General features: G+C 42.0%; 1 protein-coding gene across 9 annotated transcripts in view; it reads right to left on the bottom strand.

Moving 5' to 3' along the window:
• LOC148938194 (uncharacterized) overlaps positions 1-15975 on the bottom strand; it is a 153521-nt gene that overhangs the window by 75506 nt on the left and 62040 nt on the right. For 5 of the 9 annotated variants that reach the window (XM_089085117.1, XM_089085113.1, XM_089085120.1 and 2 more), the window contains one exon: positions 8574-8691. In XM_089085117.1, the coding sequence (XP_088941243.1) occupies positions 8574-8587 (14 nt within the window). In that variant the 5' untranslated portion in view covers positions 8588-8691. Of the gene's footprint in view, positions 1-414; positions 3458-8573; positions 8692-11311; positions 11701-15975 lie in introns of those variants that run through there. The other 4 variants (XR_016141341.1, XR_016141345.1, XM_089085140.1 and 1 more) reach the window with 3 other exon arrangements.

The raw sequence follows: 15975 nt of genomic DNA, 5'->3' as shown, positions 1-15975 counted from the left end.
CTCCACTACGCATTGCGCTCCTTTTTATTGCTGATCGGCGAGCGGTAATAACGTAAATTCAGTGCCCCGCGCGTAGGAGCTCCCCCGGACAAGCGAATCCGCTTAAAAGCCGGGCACGACTAGAACTCGCGGCTCGAATTCCATCGGGACGCCGGCGTATCGATAACGGGAAATCTTCTATGAATTATCTCAGGAATACCCACGACATTATTTGTTCCGATGGATGGAGGATATAGTTAGGATATCCTTTCTTCCTCAACCATGCTTTCCTTTTTTAACAATATATCCTATATATATTTTGTCTATAGATCGTTAATTATCAATCACGTGAAAGCGCTTTTAAGTTCGAGTGTTGCGTTATACACATTTTTTATTTGCGGCAAGCTCGTGTACATCGTTACATAAGAAGAATAGTTATTTTTTGTCAAATTGTGAGAGAGGTCAATATAAACTTTTAATAGAATTCTAATACTAGCCATATGCTGGGCGAAGTTTTCTTTGTGTGCGGTTAAATACTTTTTGTCTTTATACATAAAAAATGTACTATTTTAAATACTTATTCTTAGAGACTTTTAAAGATAATTTTCGTATATATTATTAACGAGCCGTACGATCTGAGTAATCTAGTTACTTATCCAGCATTGCTTTTATTCATCTTCGCGCGCGCGTTTGGAAAGTAACTCGATACAAATATTAACTTGCGCTAAAAGCTTTCTCATGAGTTTTCGAAAGAAATGTCAGGTTTAATATTACTTTACACAATGTAGTTCGCGAAGAGAAAAGATTTTTCGTTCGGCACATGCATCTTGACATGGTCCATTGATCACGAACACCGCGATATCTGTCTAATTAAGCAGATAAACAAGCGGAAAATAACGGGAGACATTGATGATCGAATAGCATCGATGAAGATCAGTCTTGTTTGCGAGGAGTAGAAATATATCGATAAATATTTAAATGAAATTCGCGCGCGGATCAAGTTAGCTTCCGCAACGCGCGACTCGATTCGCATACTTCGTACTTTTGCATATCACGTTGGCGGGATGCCGGAACTCTTTGATACGATATCTTCGCATCTGCAACGTGAAAGGACAGACGAACTATTCATTACACATCGATGCGATAAGAATGCCTCGAGTTGTTTGATAATGTCGAATAAATGTGCGATTACATCTACTTATCTGGCCTTCGCAATAATTGATAAAAACATACAGTCTCAAGTGCACGTCGTTCTTCGAATTCTTGTCGTTCTTTCTTAAAAATTATTGATTTTAATTTTTCTGATATTGTATTTGTAATTTATATACACGTAAAATTACGTTTTCACTGCACATTGACGGTAAAATAATAATTTACAAATAATAATTTAGAATAAATCAAAAAATAATTTACAATATTCATTTGCATTTTATCAGACGTGATAACTTTGAAAGCGATACGCGTTTAATGTTAGTACTAAATTTTAATACTAAAACGTGAAATATAGAATTAAGCACAATGTAATCAAGAGCTTTTTTCACATTGTCAAAAAATTCAATATATTTAGGATAAACATGCTTCTGTTTAAAAGAAGAAAGGCACGCTGTTATGAAAAATCCGACAAAATCGCGGCGAACATGCACTATCACTCACGGTCTCGGAGTTTCTTCTCCGAGATATTTTTACAACACCAATCCGATATTTTCACTATGAACTTTTAACGAATAATTAGAGACGCGCTTTTATGAATGCCGGCATATACATAAGCATGTTAACGTTATTACAATACCACTGAAGTATTCATAATTTACGATATTCGATATTCCAATACTCTCCGTTTGATACTTCGCACGATCAATGTACCAATAATTTCTTAGTTATATCTACATTAATACAGACATTGATTAGTTATCGTACATCCCAAAAAGAGGATATTTCATATTTTTCTTGCAGCTTAATATTAATGTTTTCGAGAGATGGTGGGAATGTATTTTCTAAATATCTGTATAAATTTTCAATTTACTGATAAACTCTTAATTCAACTAGAATATTAAAAACTTTGATTACATATCGGTAATATTGATAAAATATATATTATCGACGTTTAATAATATTTAATACATTTATTTTTGCAAGTATAACATTCGCATTTTTTTTTCTCATATGCAAATAGCGATGTCGAGTCTTCTCGACATTTTATTTCGATTCAACAATTCTGCGCCGAATGTACTCAACTGTAGAAGCGACATGTAGAAGCGATGCTGCAGCGTTATAGTTGGCGGATAGATATGAAGAAGTCGATAGTTATAGGCATACGAGATCATCGAGCGCGGAGATCTCGACACGCCCGGAGTTCATGCTTCGACCGGCGGGGTCATTGGGCAGCCTACTCGACAACAAATCATTGCTAATGATCTACCCGTACCTTTGCAGTTACCGTGCCTTATACCGACCTGAGGCATCCCTCACTGGACCTTAGCAGCCCTCCTTCCCCTCCCCCCACCTTTCCTTTTGCCGTACTCATCTACAATCATTATGGGACGAAGGATGACATGCCCGCAGAATGCAGAAGAAGCATTAAAATTGATACAATTTCGAAAGAGAACAGAAATATGCTGTACGTCATAAAATATCAATAATTCAGCAACAATTGCGGAAAAATATATTCCGTGTAAATTGATATCAATTAATTTGGAAAAACACCGGGTTTATTTGCCTAAAAGCAAAGTAGAAAACTCAATTATTTTTTCTCCCGGAAAAAAAATTACCATTCCTAGTTTAGAAGTGCATGGTAATCAAACTGCGTTTTATTTCCAATAATTTTTGCAGAATGAAAAATTCAGTAATATTTATTCGCAAGAGAATCCTACCGCGGCATATAAAAGAATTCTCTTCTATGACGGCATGTCCATTCCGAGACAATCAACAACTCGATAGCAGAATTTTTTTTTGGCGAACGTACTGATGCAAAAAAATCCCAGATCTGTCATTTGCTCGTAAATTGTTGCGGATCGCTTAATTAAATACGAAGTAATAATAGCGCGTACGCGGCGACGGTGCGGGGGCGGATGTGAGGCAACAATTATGAGCGGCGGATGACCTCGACTGTAGACAGAGAACGAGAATTACAAACTTACTATCTACCTACCTACTGTCATCTTGCCATCGAGCAAGAACGAAGGCGGAAACGACGCGGGCGGCGGCGGCGGCGGCGGCGGCGGCGGCGGCGGCGACGACAACGATGACGACGACGACGACGACGACGACGACGACGATGAATATGACGATAGACCGTCTCGGTGTGCAAATAAGAACCTTCGTACGCGTCCCTAGGGGTCAACCCGGGTCAAAGAGTACTCTCCGTGGTAATATATATCGGTGCCGCGATCCAGTCCGTCGGGAGACCGTCTCGTTCTCAGGGAAACAGATCACGGGCGTCGATCAGCGTCATGGGGACGACTTGCCATTCGGATCTGGTCTTGGAAGAGAAAGACATGAGAATAGATCCGTTGGTCGCAGCCTCGGCGAAACGCCATGAAATATACCTTACTTTCTAAGTCCCAGCATAAGTATTAAAGGTAGAAATATAAATCTAAATGCGGATACGCGATTGCTTTGAGTGTATAATTTCGAGATATATAAAGATGTAAATGATACCGTATCATTAAGCGTGAAGTAGCAGCGTCACATAAGTTAAGTGCGCCAACTAGAGGGAAGTAAGCTTATGGAATAATGTCGTAACACGCGAGATACTGCCCACACACTAGTACACAAATTGAAACGTGGATAAGTATCTCAGAATATATACACTTACACTTATATATATAAAAAAGATTCGAGTATCTTATATTATTTAATTGAATCGATGATACACAGTCTTCTTTCTATATTTCTAAATATGTGTATATTCGGAATTATTGCGGGAAGAAGCAAGAAAAAAACAAAGACTATAACGTGTAATTAAATACACAATACTGATATAGTACACAACTTTTTTAATAATTTAAATGTTTAAAAGTCAGGTCAAATTAATTTTTGTTATTTTCTTTGCTTGCAAAGAACATTTCACGCCTTCAAGAAATGAATCATATGTTAAGATCTTTTCTCTCTTCACAAATGTGTGATATCATGATTTGATGTCACTTTATTTTACTTTTATGTAATAACGTTTAAAACTCTGGTCGCAATAAACGATATTTCGATGCTTTATGGGTCAATTTTAAAAATTGCCAAATGCAATTTCAATAAAAACGCGTTGATATGTAGAAAGTGGTGTTGTTTAGTGGTCGACCGGCTGCGTTAATCGGGCATTCCGCATCGCGCTCGTCGATCCGAGATATCGGCAGCGGTCGGCCGAGGTTACGGCGGGTCACGGCGACGTTCGTTCGAGCGATTCCACCTACGCGCCATTCGCTCTCGCGTTCGCCGTGGCCGAGCGGGCGAGAAGGGGAACGAAATCGAAAAATGTCCGCGTGCACCGTTAGTCGTGCGCGAGAAGCGTGCCCGCGGTCACGCGTGCGTACGCGCTTACGTGTAGAGCAGATGTGGGTGCAGGCATCGGCAATATACTCGCGGCCCGAGCGAGTAATGTCCTTTGTGCCGCGTGGTAATAGCGTTCTCTACCTTCGCCAGTCCACGTTAATAACGATCGCGATATTCGCATAGACAATCGAGACAACCGATATATGGCCGATCGTATAGCGATCGGACCCGTTTTTGTCGCCGGGCGATTTAATCAGCGGGCGATTGCAACAGACGACTGATTTGCAAGCTACGCTGAATTAATAATACGTGAATATCTGTTGTACGATATCTATATATAGAAATGCGCGAAATATCTGCATGACGATGTACCGATCCTCACCGAGAGTTATTCGGTGATATTTATGAAAAATGATGAAAGGAAATGAGAAAGGAAATGCAGACTTGTGATAATATTTTAATATCCGAAGGAGAACCATATGATAAGCGGATTCACGCGTCGCGGCGCGCAATGCCAGCTCTCCGCGCGGAATTATTTCCCTATCCGGGCACACGCACGTGCGTCTGCGCTCGCGGAAAGAGTAGTCGGAATCCGGGGTGAAGGGTATAGAAGGGACAGAGTGGTGGCGGAGGGGTTCGTGGGGGGACGCAGTGGGCGGTTCGGCGTGCGTGCGTGATCGTGATCAGGATCGTGAGGTAAGATAGCGAGGTCGCCATCATAAGGTTCTCGTGTACTATACGGGGTGATCCAAATCTCACGGTCGGCCTCGGAATCGTTCGGCGAAATTTCTCCCGCGCGGGAGAACGTGCCGCCGTATTTTTTTTTCAAGCGCGTTTTACCGTAGCGCGGCCTGTGCCGCGGAATTATCGATCTTCAACGACCGCGCGTCGATCTCGCGCTCCCTCGCGCTCATCGAGCGGATAAATTCAAACGCCGCGAGCACGAATGGCATAGTTTGCAATCGGTTATCATGCAATATTCGCTCATTTTCCTAACGACAATGCGATCCCGGACTCACCAATGATGATCTTTATCACTGAATTTAGGAAGTGTAATCACTATGAAAATTATTGGCGCTCCGATTTTGAGAAATGTGCTTCAGTATAATAGTACAATTTTTAGAAATTAAAATTAATTAATATAAAATTAAAATATTTTATCAATTGTAACGTTACGGTTAATTATATACACCTGAAACTCTGGCTAATCATAACACGAGAACAGCTGATTTCTACATGATACTCTTGCTGTAGTAACGTAATAATAGAGATGGAGTATAAAATATGCAAGGAAATTATGTTACGCGAAAACATTTTTGATAGATAAATAAAAGATTGAGAATAATCTGATTTATTTGAATTATTTATATATTTTTCATTTTCTGTGTATCAAAGTAACCATTAATTAAATTTTATTTGTTATTTTAATAATTAACATAAGATAATAATCAACACAGTCATCTCAGCTTGAAATTTGATACTGCTAAGGTCAATTTGCTCCGCGGCGGTACGCTGTTTTTCTCTTAACGTTCAAAACTCGAAACAACGCGCACGAAAATTCGCAACGGTACTTCGCCTAGCTATTCGCTCCGCGTAAATTACAGCGGATGGTATAAATTATCACGATATGTGATAAATTCATTAAATTTTCAGCCGGTGATATAATACCGACCTGAACGGGCAATCTCGAGTAGGCCACCAGCGATATCGCGGTGGTGGCCTACCCCCATGCTCTCGAATCCTGTCAGTCAGTCTTCGCGGCGTTTAATATCGTCCGTGTCCACTTTTACGCGGCCATTCGGCGCCGATTTATAACTTCAAACCGGCACGGCCGGCGCGACCGCGAAGAGTAGAGAGAATTGGACGTCGCGTTAACGGATTCCGGTTATCCTTGGTGCCGTGAGTCGCCGCTGAAATGTCTTCGGAGATCGTTTCGCGGGGAGTAAAGATCGCGGGTGAGGTCGGGTCGAGAGCGGTAGGCAACGGATAAAGAGTAAGGTGGAAGGAAGATGAGATTAAGAGAGACGAGAAAAGAGGAGGAGGAGATGGAGGGTAGAGTAGGAGGTGGAGCTGTGCGGTGTAGGGAGATAGACGGGAAAGAAGAAGCGGCGGCAGAAGAGACGAGGGTATTGTTAGGAGGGCGGACGAAGGGCGGGTGGGTTCTGTCACGTTTCGCATTGCACGCACCAGAACTTTGTTGCGGAGGTTGCCGGGCAAGAGAGAAGAGGATCCTCTTCCCTCTTCAGAGCGAGAGCTGCCTTCTGCGAGCGAGGAGCTGATCACAAGCGCGATCTCGCCGTCCCTGGACGCCGCGGAGGATCACGACTTTCGACGTGATCCGTCGTGACGACTATATACCCCACCCGCATTCGCGTTCGTGCCGATATTATTATTATATGCCTCGCGAGCCACGTACAGAACGAGCATTCCTGCCGCGCGTATCTGATATTGCTTGTCTTTTTTACCGGTTCGTCCGTCCGCCTCGATTCGTCGCTTCGAACTTAATCGGGGAAAACGGGATGCTCGAACCTCTCGTGATGTATCCGACACACTCGAAGAAGTTTTCGGGAAAACGAAGCGAAGCGTAACAGCGAGCGTAATCTCAGTCAAGAATTTTACTTTATTTCAACCGTGAAACAAAGACAGGACTCACTTTGTCTTCGAGTTATGATACCGTTTATGGATTCGTTTATATATGAGTTCAAAAGTTTGATGTAAAGATTATTTTACTATCTTCGATGTTTAATTTATTTGTACATTTTCAAATTGTATTCAATTAGCAAAACTACGAAAAGGAAGAAAGTTTTATTTAGATCAATATTATCAACTGTTACGAGATAATATGTTATGTTTATAAATATATCTGTACTAAAGATAAAAAAGAGAGACGTGCTTTATTAGACGTGCTTTACTATTTCTACATCATAAATAAAATATGCATGTCTGGTGGACGTAATTCTCACTTTGACAAAACCGATCTCGATCAGTAAACTTTTAATGATACATTAGAAAATGAGAGAATGTGGAGAGAACGTGAAAAAAAAATGTGGTTTCTCGAAATGTAATTTCGGGAAAACGTCAAAGCTTTGAGCGCCATTCTCCTGGAGAGCCTGAAGTTTTAACAAGCTCGGTTCATAGAATCCTCGTATTTCTACTGCGAAGCGAAGTCGGGTGGAAAGCGGATTCGTGATCTCGGTAATAATTCATGCCCGCCGCTCGATTTTCAGAAAAATGAAAAAAGATCCTGCCGTCCTCTCATCGCTCGCGATTGCCAACCAGAGAGAAAGAAAGGAGAGGGAAGGGCGGGAAAAAGAGGGTTGGTGACCTCGTGGTTCAACTATCTTTCGTTTAGATACAGAGATCGTCGCAGATTTTATATATGGTTGATTATTTCATTATTTAATGACAATCTTGTTCTTAATAAGAATCTACTGAAATATAACTTTCTTTAATTAATTCTTTAAATTTAATATGAAATAACGTCATGAATAAGTCTCTAATTAAATTCTTTTTCTAAAATAATAGAATCTATATTCACATAATCCACTTGCAACTCAATTTATAAAAAAATCTTTGATATAAAAAAAAAAACACTTAAAACATAAAAGCCATTTGCTCTGAATCTATAAATAATCTAATAATGAATAGATAAAAGAAAGCCACCATCCACAACATCTTATACGTACCGAGGGTACACGTGGAGCACACAGAGAGGCGAGAGAAAAGGGTGGAGTTTAGTTTATATCCATAATTCATACTACTCTCTGTTATTCAGTCGCGACCGGGGAGTTGTTATTAAGAGGACACCAATAACGTTACCGATACAGCTTTATTACTCGCGCTCGCTTAATGGGCCCCAGTAAGTTGAGCTATCGATTTATAGTCCTGATTTATAGGGATTCAGTCATTTGCAAACGCGCTCTCGCGCCGAGGCTCTTCGGGCCGTCAATGCGCGCGCGTGTGCGCGAAAACGCCAAGAATTATTTGCGATATTCTCGAGGCGCGCAAGGGTTAATCAAGCTCGACCGTTATGCGCCTTCGAGATCGATCGTGGCGAATGAAGACGTGACGCAAAACGATCGACTCGTGTCCAATAATACGACAGCACTTACCTGTGTTTCGCCATTACGCGAGTGCTAAACCGATTCTTGATTTACAATCGACAAACGATGACACTACAATCGACACTGTCTCCATGAATCACTTTTCTGATAAACTCCGCAAACATATCTGTAACATAAAATAAGTTTAAAATAACACTTTTAAATTTTCTTATGTTTAAAAATATGTATTGTTCTTAAATCTATATTTTACACATGTAGTACAAAATAAGCATCACATGTAGTCATCAAAATAATTTTTTACCTAATATTAAAGGAAAAATCTATTTTTAAGTTTAGATAGCGGCGAATCAAATAATTTTCTCGTTGTAGAATTAACGGTATAATTCCGTCACAAATTTTTTTCTCGAATAGAATCGCAAATAGATTATAAAGCAAAAAAGGTTTTTGCGAACGAGGCACACAACGGCCTTCCGCTAGGGAAATCCCCCAGTGGCTACGCCTCTGCTCGGCAGATCGTGAGTCAGCTCTAGTACGGTTCGCGGCTCGATTGCAGCCCGCGCGCAGATCTTCGCTCGATTTTAAATTAGCCGACTTTTAATACGCGTACTATTGCACGTTCCGTGGATAAGCTTCGTGCACGCCCGCCTTTTCTCCGGCCTCGGCGCGGCGATTCATTTACCCCCTTTTTCGCCGCGGTGTGCACGTACTGTTACACGTGTGCTTACACGCTCACGATATATGGCGTGTACAGCGGTACACCGCGGTTCACGCTCATCTATTTATACGGCGATATTTAAAGGATTATCTATCGATCGACCATCGGCTCGTAATAATATCGACGCCGCGATGCTGTAAATCCTCAATCATTGGCAGTCGACCTGTATCGCGCATTACATCTCGAGGCATGAAAGGAATAATCTTAAGAAAATCTATACTAATGCTGTAACATGCGGTTTGACACGCCAAATATTTATCACTCAACGTGTCAAAAGGTAAATTGTTTGATCTAGATTTGCTTATTATAAAATTATCGATGTTCAAAGATTATTATCGTGCGATATGTCACGTATAAAATTATATGTTTTATTTAACGTTTTCACGAAATATTAAAATACAGTTCTTCTGTCGAAGAAGCGTCTTGTCGAGGGGATGAACCGACCGACTTTTGAAGGATTAAGATCGTCGGCACGCGCACAATCTCCGTGCCCTGATTACGAGAAATGAGCCGGTTCATTAGGCGACTAATGAAAAATGCAAGAAAATTTCTGCGACGAAAGAGAACGGATGAAAAGAGAAAAGATATCTGTGCTCCGATATTTGCGCGGCGAACGCGAGCACGCGATTACGACGGCGGGGGGGGGGGGGGCGGCGCGGGGCGGCGCGAGATCTTTCTTGCGATCGCTCGAAGGCACTCTCTCGCCGCGCGGTGCGCTCGCACTTCGCGAAATAATAGCTCGCGGGCGGGCTCGTTCTCGTGCTGTATTTGATTGTGGCAAACTTGCGGCCGCAGCTCGCAAAGCACCCGCCGAGGAGCACCGACGCACGAGCTGCATTATGTGCAAAAGTTGGCCGCCCGTGCCGATAATAATCTCGCTGCTCTTTCTGCTCGGCTCTTTCTACTTCGCGCCTTGGACGCGAGAGATGCGATTCGCATGTGAATTATGTGGCGAGGCGTGTAGAATTAAAAATGCACGCACTAGTTCGCCTCAATTAATCAGAGTAATTTACGCGCGCAAGACTCTGGAAGCAATTAGGACGATATCGTGTCATGCGCATCGTACTTTTTTTCTGATTCTCTCTAACAGCAATACAATGCTTTAAATTTTCGTTAAGATGAAATCGCCGTACCGCGACTACTCATTACTTTCAAATTAATCTCTCTCCACACACAATTTGCAATTTTCACAAAAATCGCATTACAAAATGCTTCCAAATCTACATACAATTTGTCAAATAATTTCAAATTTTTTTTTTAAATTAAAATATGTATACGCATGCATTTGTTGTTACATAATCCTAAGCCTTACTACCCTTATTAGTAAACTTATGTAATTCATGTGCGACAACATCGATCAAAAGGATGAATCACCGTCGAATGGAGCCTTTCATCTATTCTTATGCCGATCTCTCGGCGAAAGCAATAAAATTGCACGTCACTGACGCATACATTAACTATGTGCAGGTGCGTGCATCGCATCACATTACGCATCAACTCTTACCATCGTTGCATCGCGCTGCATCGCGGTGAATGCCGCAGATCTATACGAAGCGGCTAGAAAGTCAGTTTGAAAACGTCAGAAAGAGATTAGCATTGTGATGCATGCTTAATTAATGGACGTGCAACATAAAATCTTCATTAAACTTGCAAGAGCGATCGAAGCGACAGCCATCCTTCTGTGTAGAATACCTTAATATAAAAAACGACATTTTCCGAAATGTCATTTTTAGTTTACAAATAATACAATAATCTTCTTTTTGCCAACACCGAATGTGTAAAATATTAAACATTTTCAAACGACACATTTCAAGAATTGAAATGATGCAGCTGTCTAATATATGTCAACCTCTCGGTGTAAGCATTTATTAAAAAAGTATTTATAAAAAATAAAAGTAAAAAAAAAAAAAATAACGAGTAGAATAATCTCGGAAAATCATAGAAAATTAAACAATGACTCTTTTTTTATAAAACCTCGACATTCTTGCACATTTCGATTCGCTAAGTGCCGCAATTACCGAGTTTTGCGCGAACAATCCTCGATTAGTGGATACAAATTATGAGGACAGACCTCATAGGTTTTTAGCTTCAGTCCACACGCATTCACACGATAGGGAACGCACGGCCCACGTAGCGTGCACCGCCGACCTATGACACGCACGCTATAAACAATCCTCGAAAGCAGTAAATGGATATGTGCTGTCACGCGGCGCGGAGTTGAAAACTGATCAGTCCTCTCGCGAAACGTTTATTGGATGCACGCCATGCTCCTGTGCCAACCGTACAGGGACGTCGGTGAATATTTTCCGCTTCATCGAATAGATTTTCCACGGCGCTAGTCAGCGCAAGTTAATCGCTAACGTTCGTGCACGCGTCGTGAGCTATCTTACGTGTTCACGTTGCGACATTGCGTAAACTTACGATAACTTACGATAAATGTCTGAATCAGAAGTGAGATTCTGAAATAAGAGATTTCTGGAGTAAGAAGAAATCAAATGAGAACTGAAATGTCACGTTCCCAAAATCGTGACACCCACAAAGGATTTCTGATAATAAAACAAAAAATTGATGAAAGAAACTGAGCCTGATGCATTTAATCTGCTCGCTACTCTACGCGATATAAAAATAAAATAGCATTAAGATTAAATCAATAATTCCTGTTCTCTTTCCTGGAATTAAATAAGATTGATCTATTGTCATGACACAAGAGTAAGATATATAAATTTAAGCTTATACATATATTCTTGCATTTAGAACAAATTTTAGTCCGATATTTTAATATATGATGATATGACGCCATAGAATTTGTCGCAAAACTCGTGTGTGAAATAATTTTATTTTTAAATTAAGAAATACCCATTTAACATAAAAATATTTTTCTTTTAATGACAAATACTTGTGATTTGATTTTATAAAAAATTGAAAAATAATGGCATGAAATTCGGAAATCCTTTTCGTGGATGTGGAACTTTACGAACGCGGCATGTCGGAATTAAACGCGACATTTTAACGCGTCCGAGTTGCCATCGCGCGCGCGGCAACGCCGTCTTAAACAGCACGATTCTCCGCATTTATCTAGATTTTATTACGAAAATTCCTACTCTCCGCCGAGCTCTCCTGTGAAGCGAGAATCATATCTGCCTTGACTTAATAGTTTTAAAGGATAGTCGGCATGCAACTTTAAGAAGACTTCCCTCAATTTAATCCTCGCCCGTCGAGTTTTGCAGGCGTCTCCTTACGCTTTCGAGAAGAGCAGCCCCGCGAAGTTTCTTTTGAGAAACGGACATGAAAGGCGTAATGCTATGCCACTTCGCGGGATGGTACGTAGTGGTAGCTCCCGCCAGCCGGGAGATTCGTAACGAATGCTCCGCAAGTTCTTAATTCCAGATAGGCCCCGAGTTCGTCCCTGCGAGACTATCGACTCTCTTGGGATTGCTCTACTCAACTACCTTAACTAAAATATCCCCAGCCATCCTGGAAAATGAAAGTATTTCATCCGTTTCGTATCTCATTGTAATTACGATCTCCCATTAACTCATTTTATCTTGAAAATAATTGAAACGGCGAAAGTGAATAATTGTGTTTTCGCTTGATATCGTTTTGTCTTATCGCGATATCCCGTATTCATTTTTCACCAATAACATACGATGATTCAGCAATTACTTCTAACTTTATTATACGCCATGATCAGACAATCGTTTTCAATTTATAACATGTGACTCGATAAACTTTTAACGACGTATTATCCCGTCTAATTTATTCCAAGTACGAGATTAAGATGTTTTAATCCCTCGCCATCCCCATTCGGCCCCAATTTTGTCCGCTTTTCCTCTACTTCGCACTACTCACTTCCTCCAAAGTTCGCCTTTGAGAAACGGACGCGAGAAGAGAAGCGTAATGCTATGCGACTTCGCGAGATAGTTGGGACACGTGGGGGCGGGTAGTTGCTTTACGGGAGCGAGTTACAAGCGGGATCTTCGTGTAAGCTGTAAGATGATACTCTCTCTCCAGTAGGATGGGCCTGAGACGAAGGTCGTACGAGGAGAAGGCAGCCAGCACGGCGAAACTTTTGTTATTAAGACCCTCTTGAGAAAAGCAGAGCGAAAGAGCGAGGGAGAGGAGAAAGAAGGAGTCGAATACTTGAGACAGACACGATCGCGCGTGTATTAGGAAATGAAGTTGTCGCAATTCGCCGGTTCTAAATAGCCGTGTTAGCCGAGCAGTTCGCGTTTCAGAAACGTGACGCGATAGCGTACGCATGATGCAAAACCGCTCCGCATCAAGACGGAAGTAGGCGGAGTAATAAGCGGAATATCTAATTTGATAAACGTGTCGTATCAGAATCTTTTTAAAGATCCTGATACGACACGTATCATGATATCTGTAATTTAAAAAAAAAAAAAAAAAAGTAAAATAAAAAGATGAAGTATTTGAAAATAATTTCGGCACTAAGACTCCGTCTGTCGTATTAATGCCATCTGTGATCTTCTCGTTATTTTATAAACCATTTTGAATTGATTAATAAATTGATAATACAAGGATAATGCGGCACTGAGGAGTGAGAAATGCAATTTACATGATGCATTTCTCGCGGTAGGAAAAGACTTCTTCATCCTTTTTTTATTATACGATCGATAAAAAACACGTTGTTGAAATGTCGATTGTATACGGGGACGTATAACGCATTATCGTATGATTATTACGGTGGGCATCGCGTATTTCCCGTGCCACCACAAAACTCGCGTCCGCGACGAATCGGCGAGAAAATTACGACGCGGATGGCCGCGGAAATCGGCGAGACCGAAAGGAAATTAATAGTTCGTCCCGGATGCCGTGTTTCTGCCGTGGGATGCGTCGCAAACGTTGACGTTACCGTTTCCCGTTGCTCTTGCCTCGCGAAGGAATCGAACCTCGGCGTTTACGGCGCGTTTCTTTCCGACAACGCACAAATTAAGAAAAATGCGACGTACCGAATTGACGTGCAAACGATTTTATTATTTATTAAAACGGAAACATTCCAAAATTAAACAATATTAAAATCTCAACATGTTCTCTTGAGGATTCGCTTCAAAATTAAAAATTATGCTCCGCATATTTCATTAAATAAACGATATATCGCGCAGAAATAAATTAATTCAAATAATTTCAAGTACCTAAATTGAGAGAATTTAAATTATCGAGTTTTGTATTATCAATCCAATTACAAACAGGTGCGCGAGTCATCTTTTTGCATTTTATTAATTTACTTTCGCATATAGTCGTCGTTCAAACATAGTCTGATTCTTCTGTAATGACATGACATATTGTGCAAGATTTATCAACTACAGCTAATTAAGACTTAAAATTAGGCAGTCATGTTTAATATTAAATATGAGATACAAATATAAATTTTAATTTTATCGCAAATTTGTATCTAGTATTTTCGCATAATATTTTATATAAGTTTTGCTTAATATTCATGTAATATTCAAGTTTAGTTAAAAATATTTAAAATGATTCGCTCTCAGGTAGCAGCTAAAACTTATCCTGAAGATTAGAAGCGTGTTTTTCGACGAGCGTGTTTTTAGTTGATCGCAAAATTGAAGAGTTGTCGAAGTCGGATCGTTTCCAAAAACCGGTCGTAGAGGGTGTGTGTGTCCGCGTCCGTCGCACGTTCTTTCGTGCGTCGCGTGCGTGCGTACGTGCGTGCGTGCGTGCGTGCGTGCATGCGTGCGTTGCGTGCGCGCACGGCCGACCTGTCCGTCTACCTGTCCATCCATCCGACGTTTCGTCCGTCCGTCCATTCGTTCGTTTCGTTCGTGCGTGCATGCGTGCATGCGTGCGTGCGTGCGTGCGTGCGAAGAGGATTCGGTCGGGATGAGTTCCTAGAAATGGCGTGCGGTATCATCCCGCTCCATCCCGCATGCCGTCAGCTGCGTAGGTGATACAGACACGCACGTCTCACACGCGCGTCTCGTCCCGGCTCGCACACGCATGCAAATACTTATATGCCTACATAGACTCGCGTATACGTGCTCTGGCATACACGGGCACGATTCCACCTCTGCGTAGGCCGAGTCCGAAGCGGAGGGCTCACGAGAGGGGCCATCACAGGTAGGTTTCGCCGTCCGTGGCGATGCAGGCGATGCGAACGACAGGAAGGACTCTGGGAACGACTCGGTGGTGATGGTGGTGGACGAAGAGGAGCTTCGAGGAGGTCGAAGAAGCCGGGGGGGAGGGGGGAACGGGGCCACGCGGGGAACCGGAGGCGGACGGCGAGAGGAGAGACGCAGGAGGGAAGAGTAGAAGGGCAGCAATCTCGCGGTAATCTAATTTCAGCGTGCGGAGGGTTCTAGGAACGCGGCGTGACATTAGCGAACCACCTTCAGCATAGTCCGTTCCTCCCGTTCTCCTCTCTCGTTTCTCTCTCACCTCCTCTCGAACTTCATCTCCGTGCGCTCCTTCCTCTCTTTCTCTTTCCCGCGCGTTTCACCTACCGCGCCATCTCCACCACCTCTACCATCGACTCTTACGCTAAGGGAGGCCATCTCCTCTGGTCTGGTTACCAACGCCGAATAAAGCGGTTCGACGTTTACGCCAAGTCGGCCTAACAAGTAATCCTCCTCTGCGCACATCCCCTGCATCCCCGGCGCTCTCTCCCCGGAGATGCTGTACTTCGATACTGTGGTAGTATCGGTATTTTCTACCTTGTAATATCGAGGCATGAAAGCTTCACCTTTGCGGATCGTAGTTACG

This window comes from Pogonomyrmex barbatus, unplaced genomic scaffold, assembly GCF_055798465.1.
Source record: "Pogonomyrmex barbatus isolate J1 unplaced genomic scaffold, ASM5579846v1 scaffold1, whole genome shotgun sequence".
Classification (NCBI taxonomy): Eukaryota; Metazoa; Arthropoda; class Insecta; order Hymenoptera; family Formicidae; genus Pogonomyrmex; species Pogonomyrmex barbatus.
Note: the sequence above shows the minus strand (reverse complement) of the source record. Positions and strands in the feature narration are given on the sequence as shown.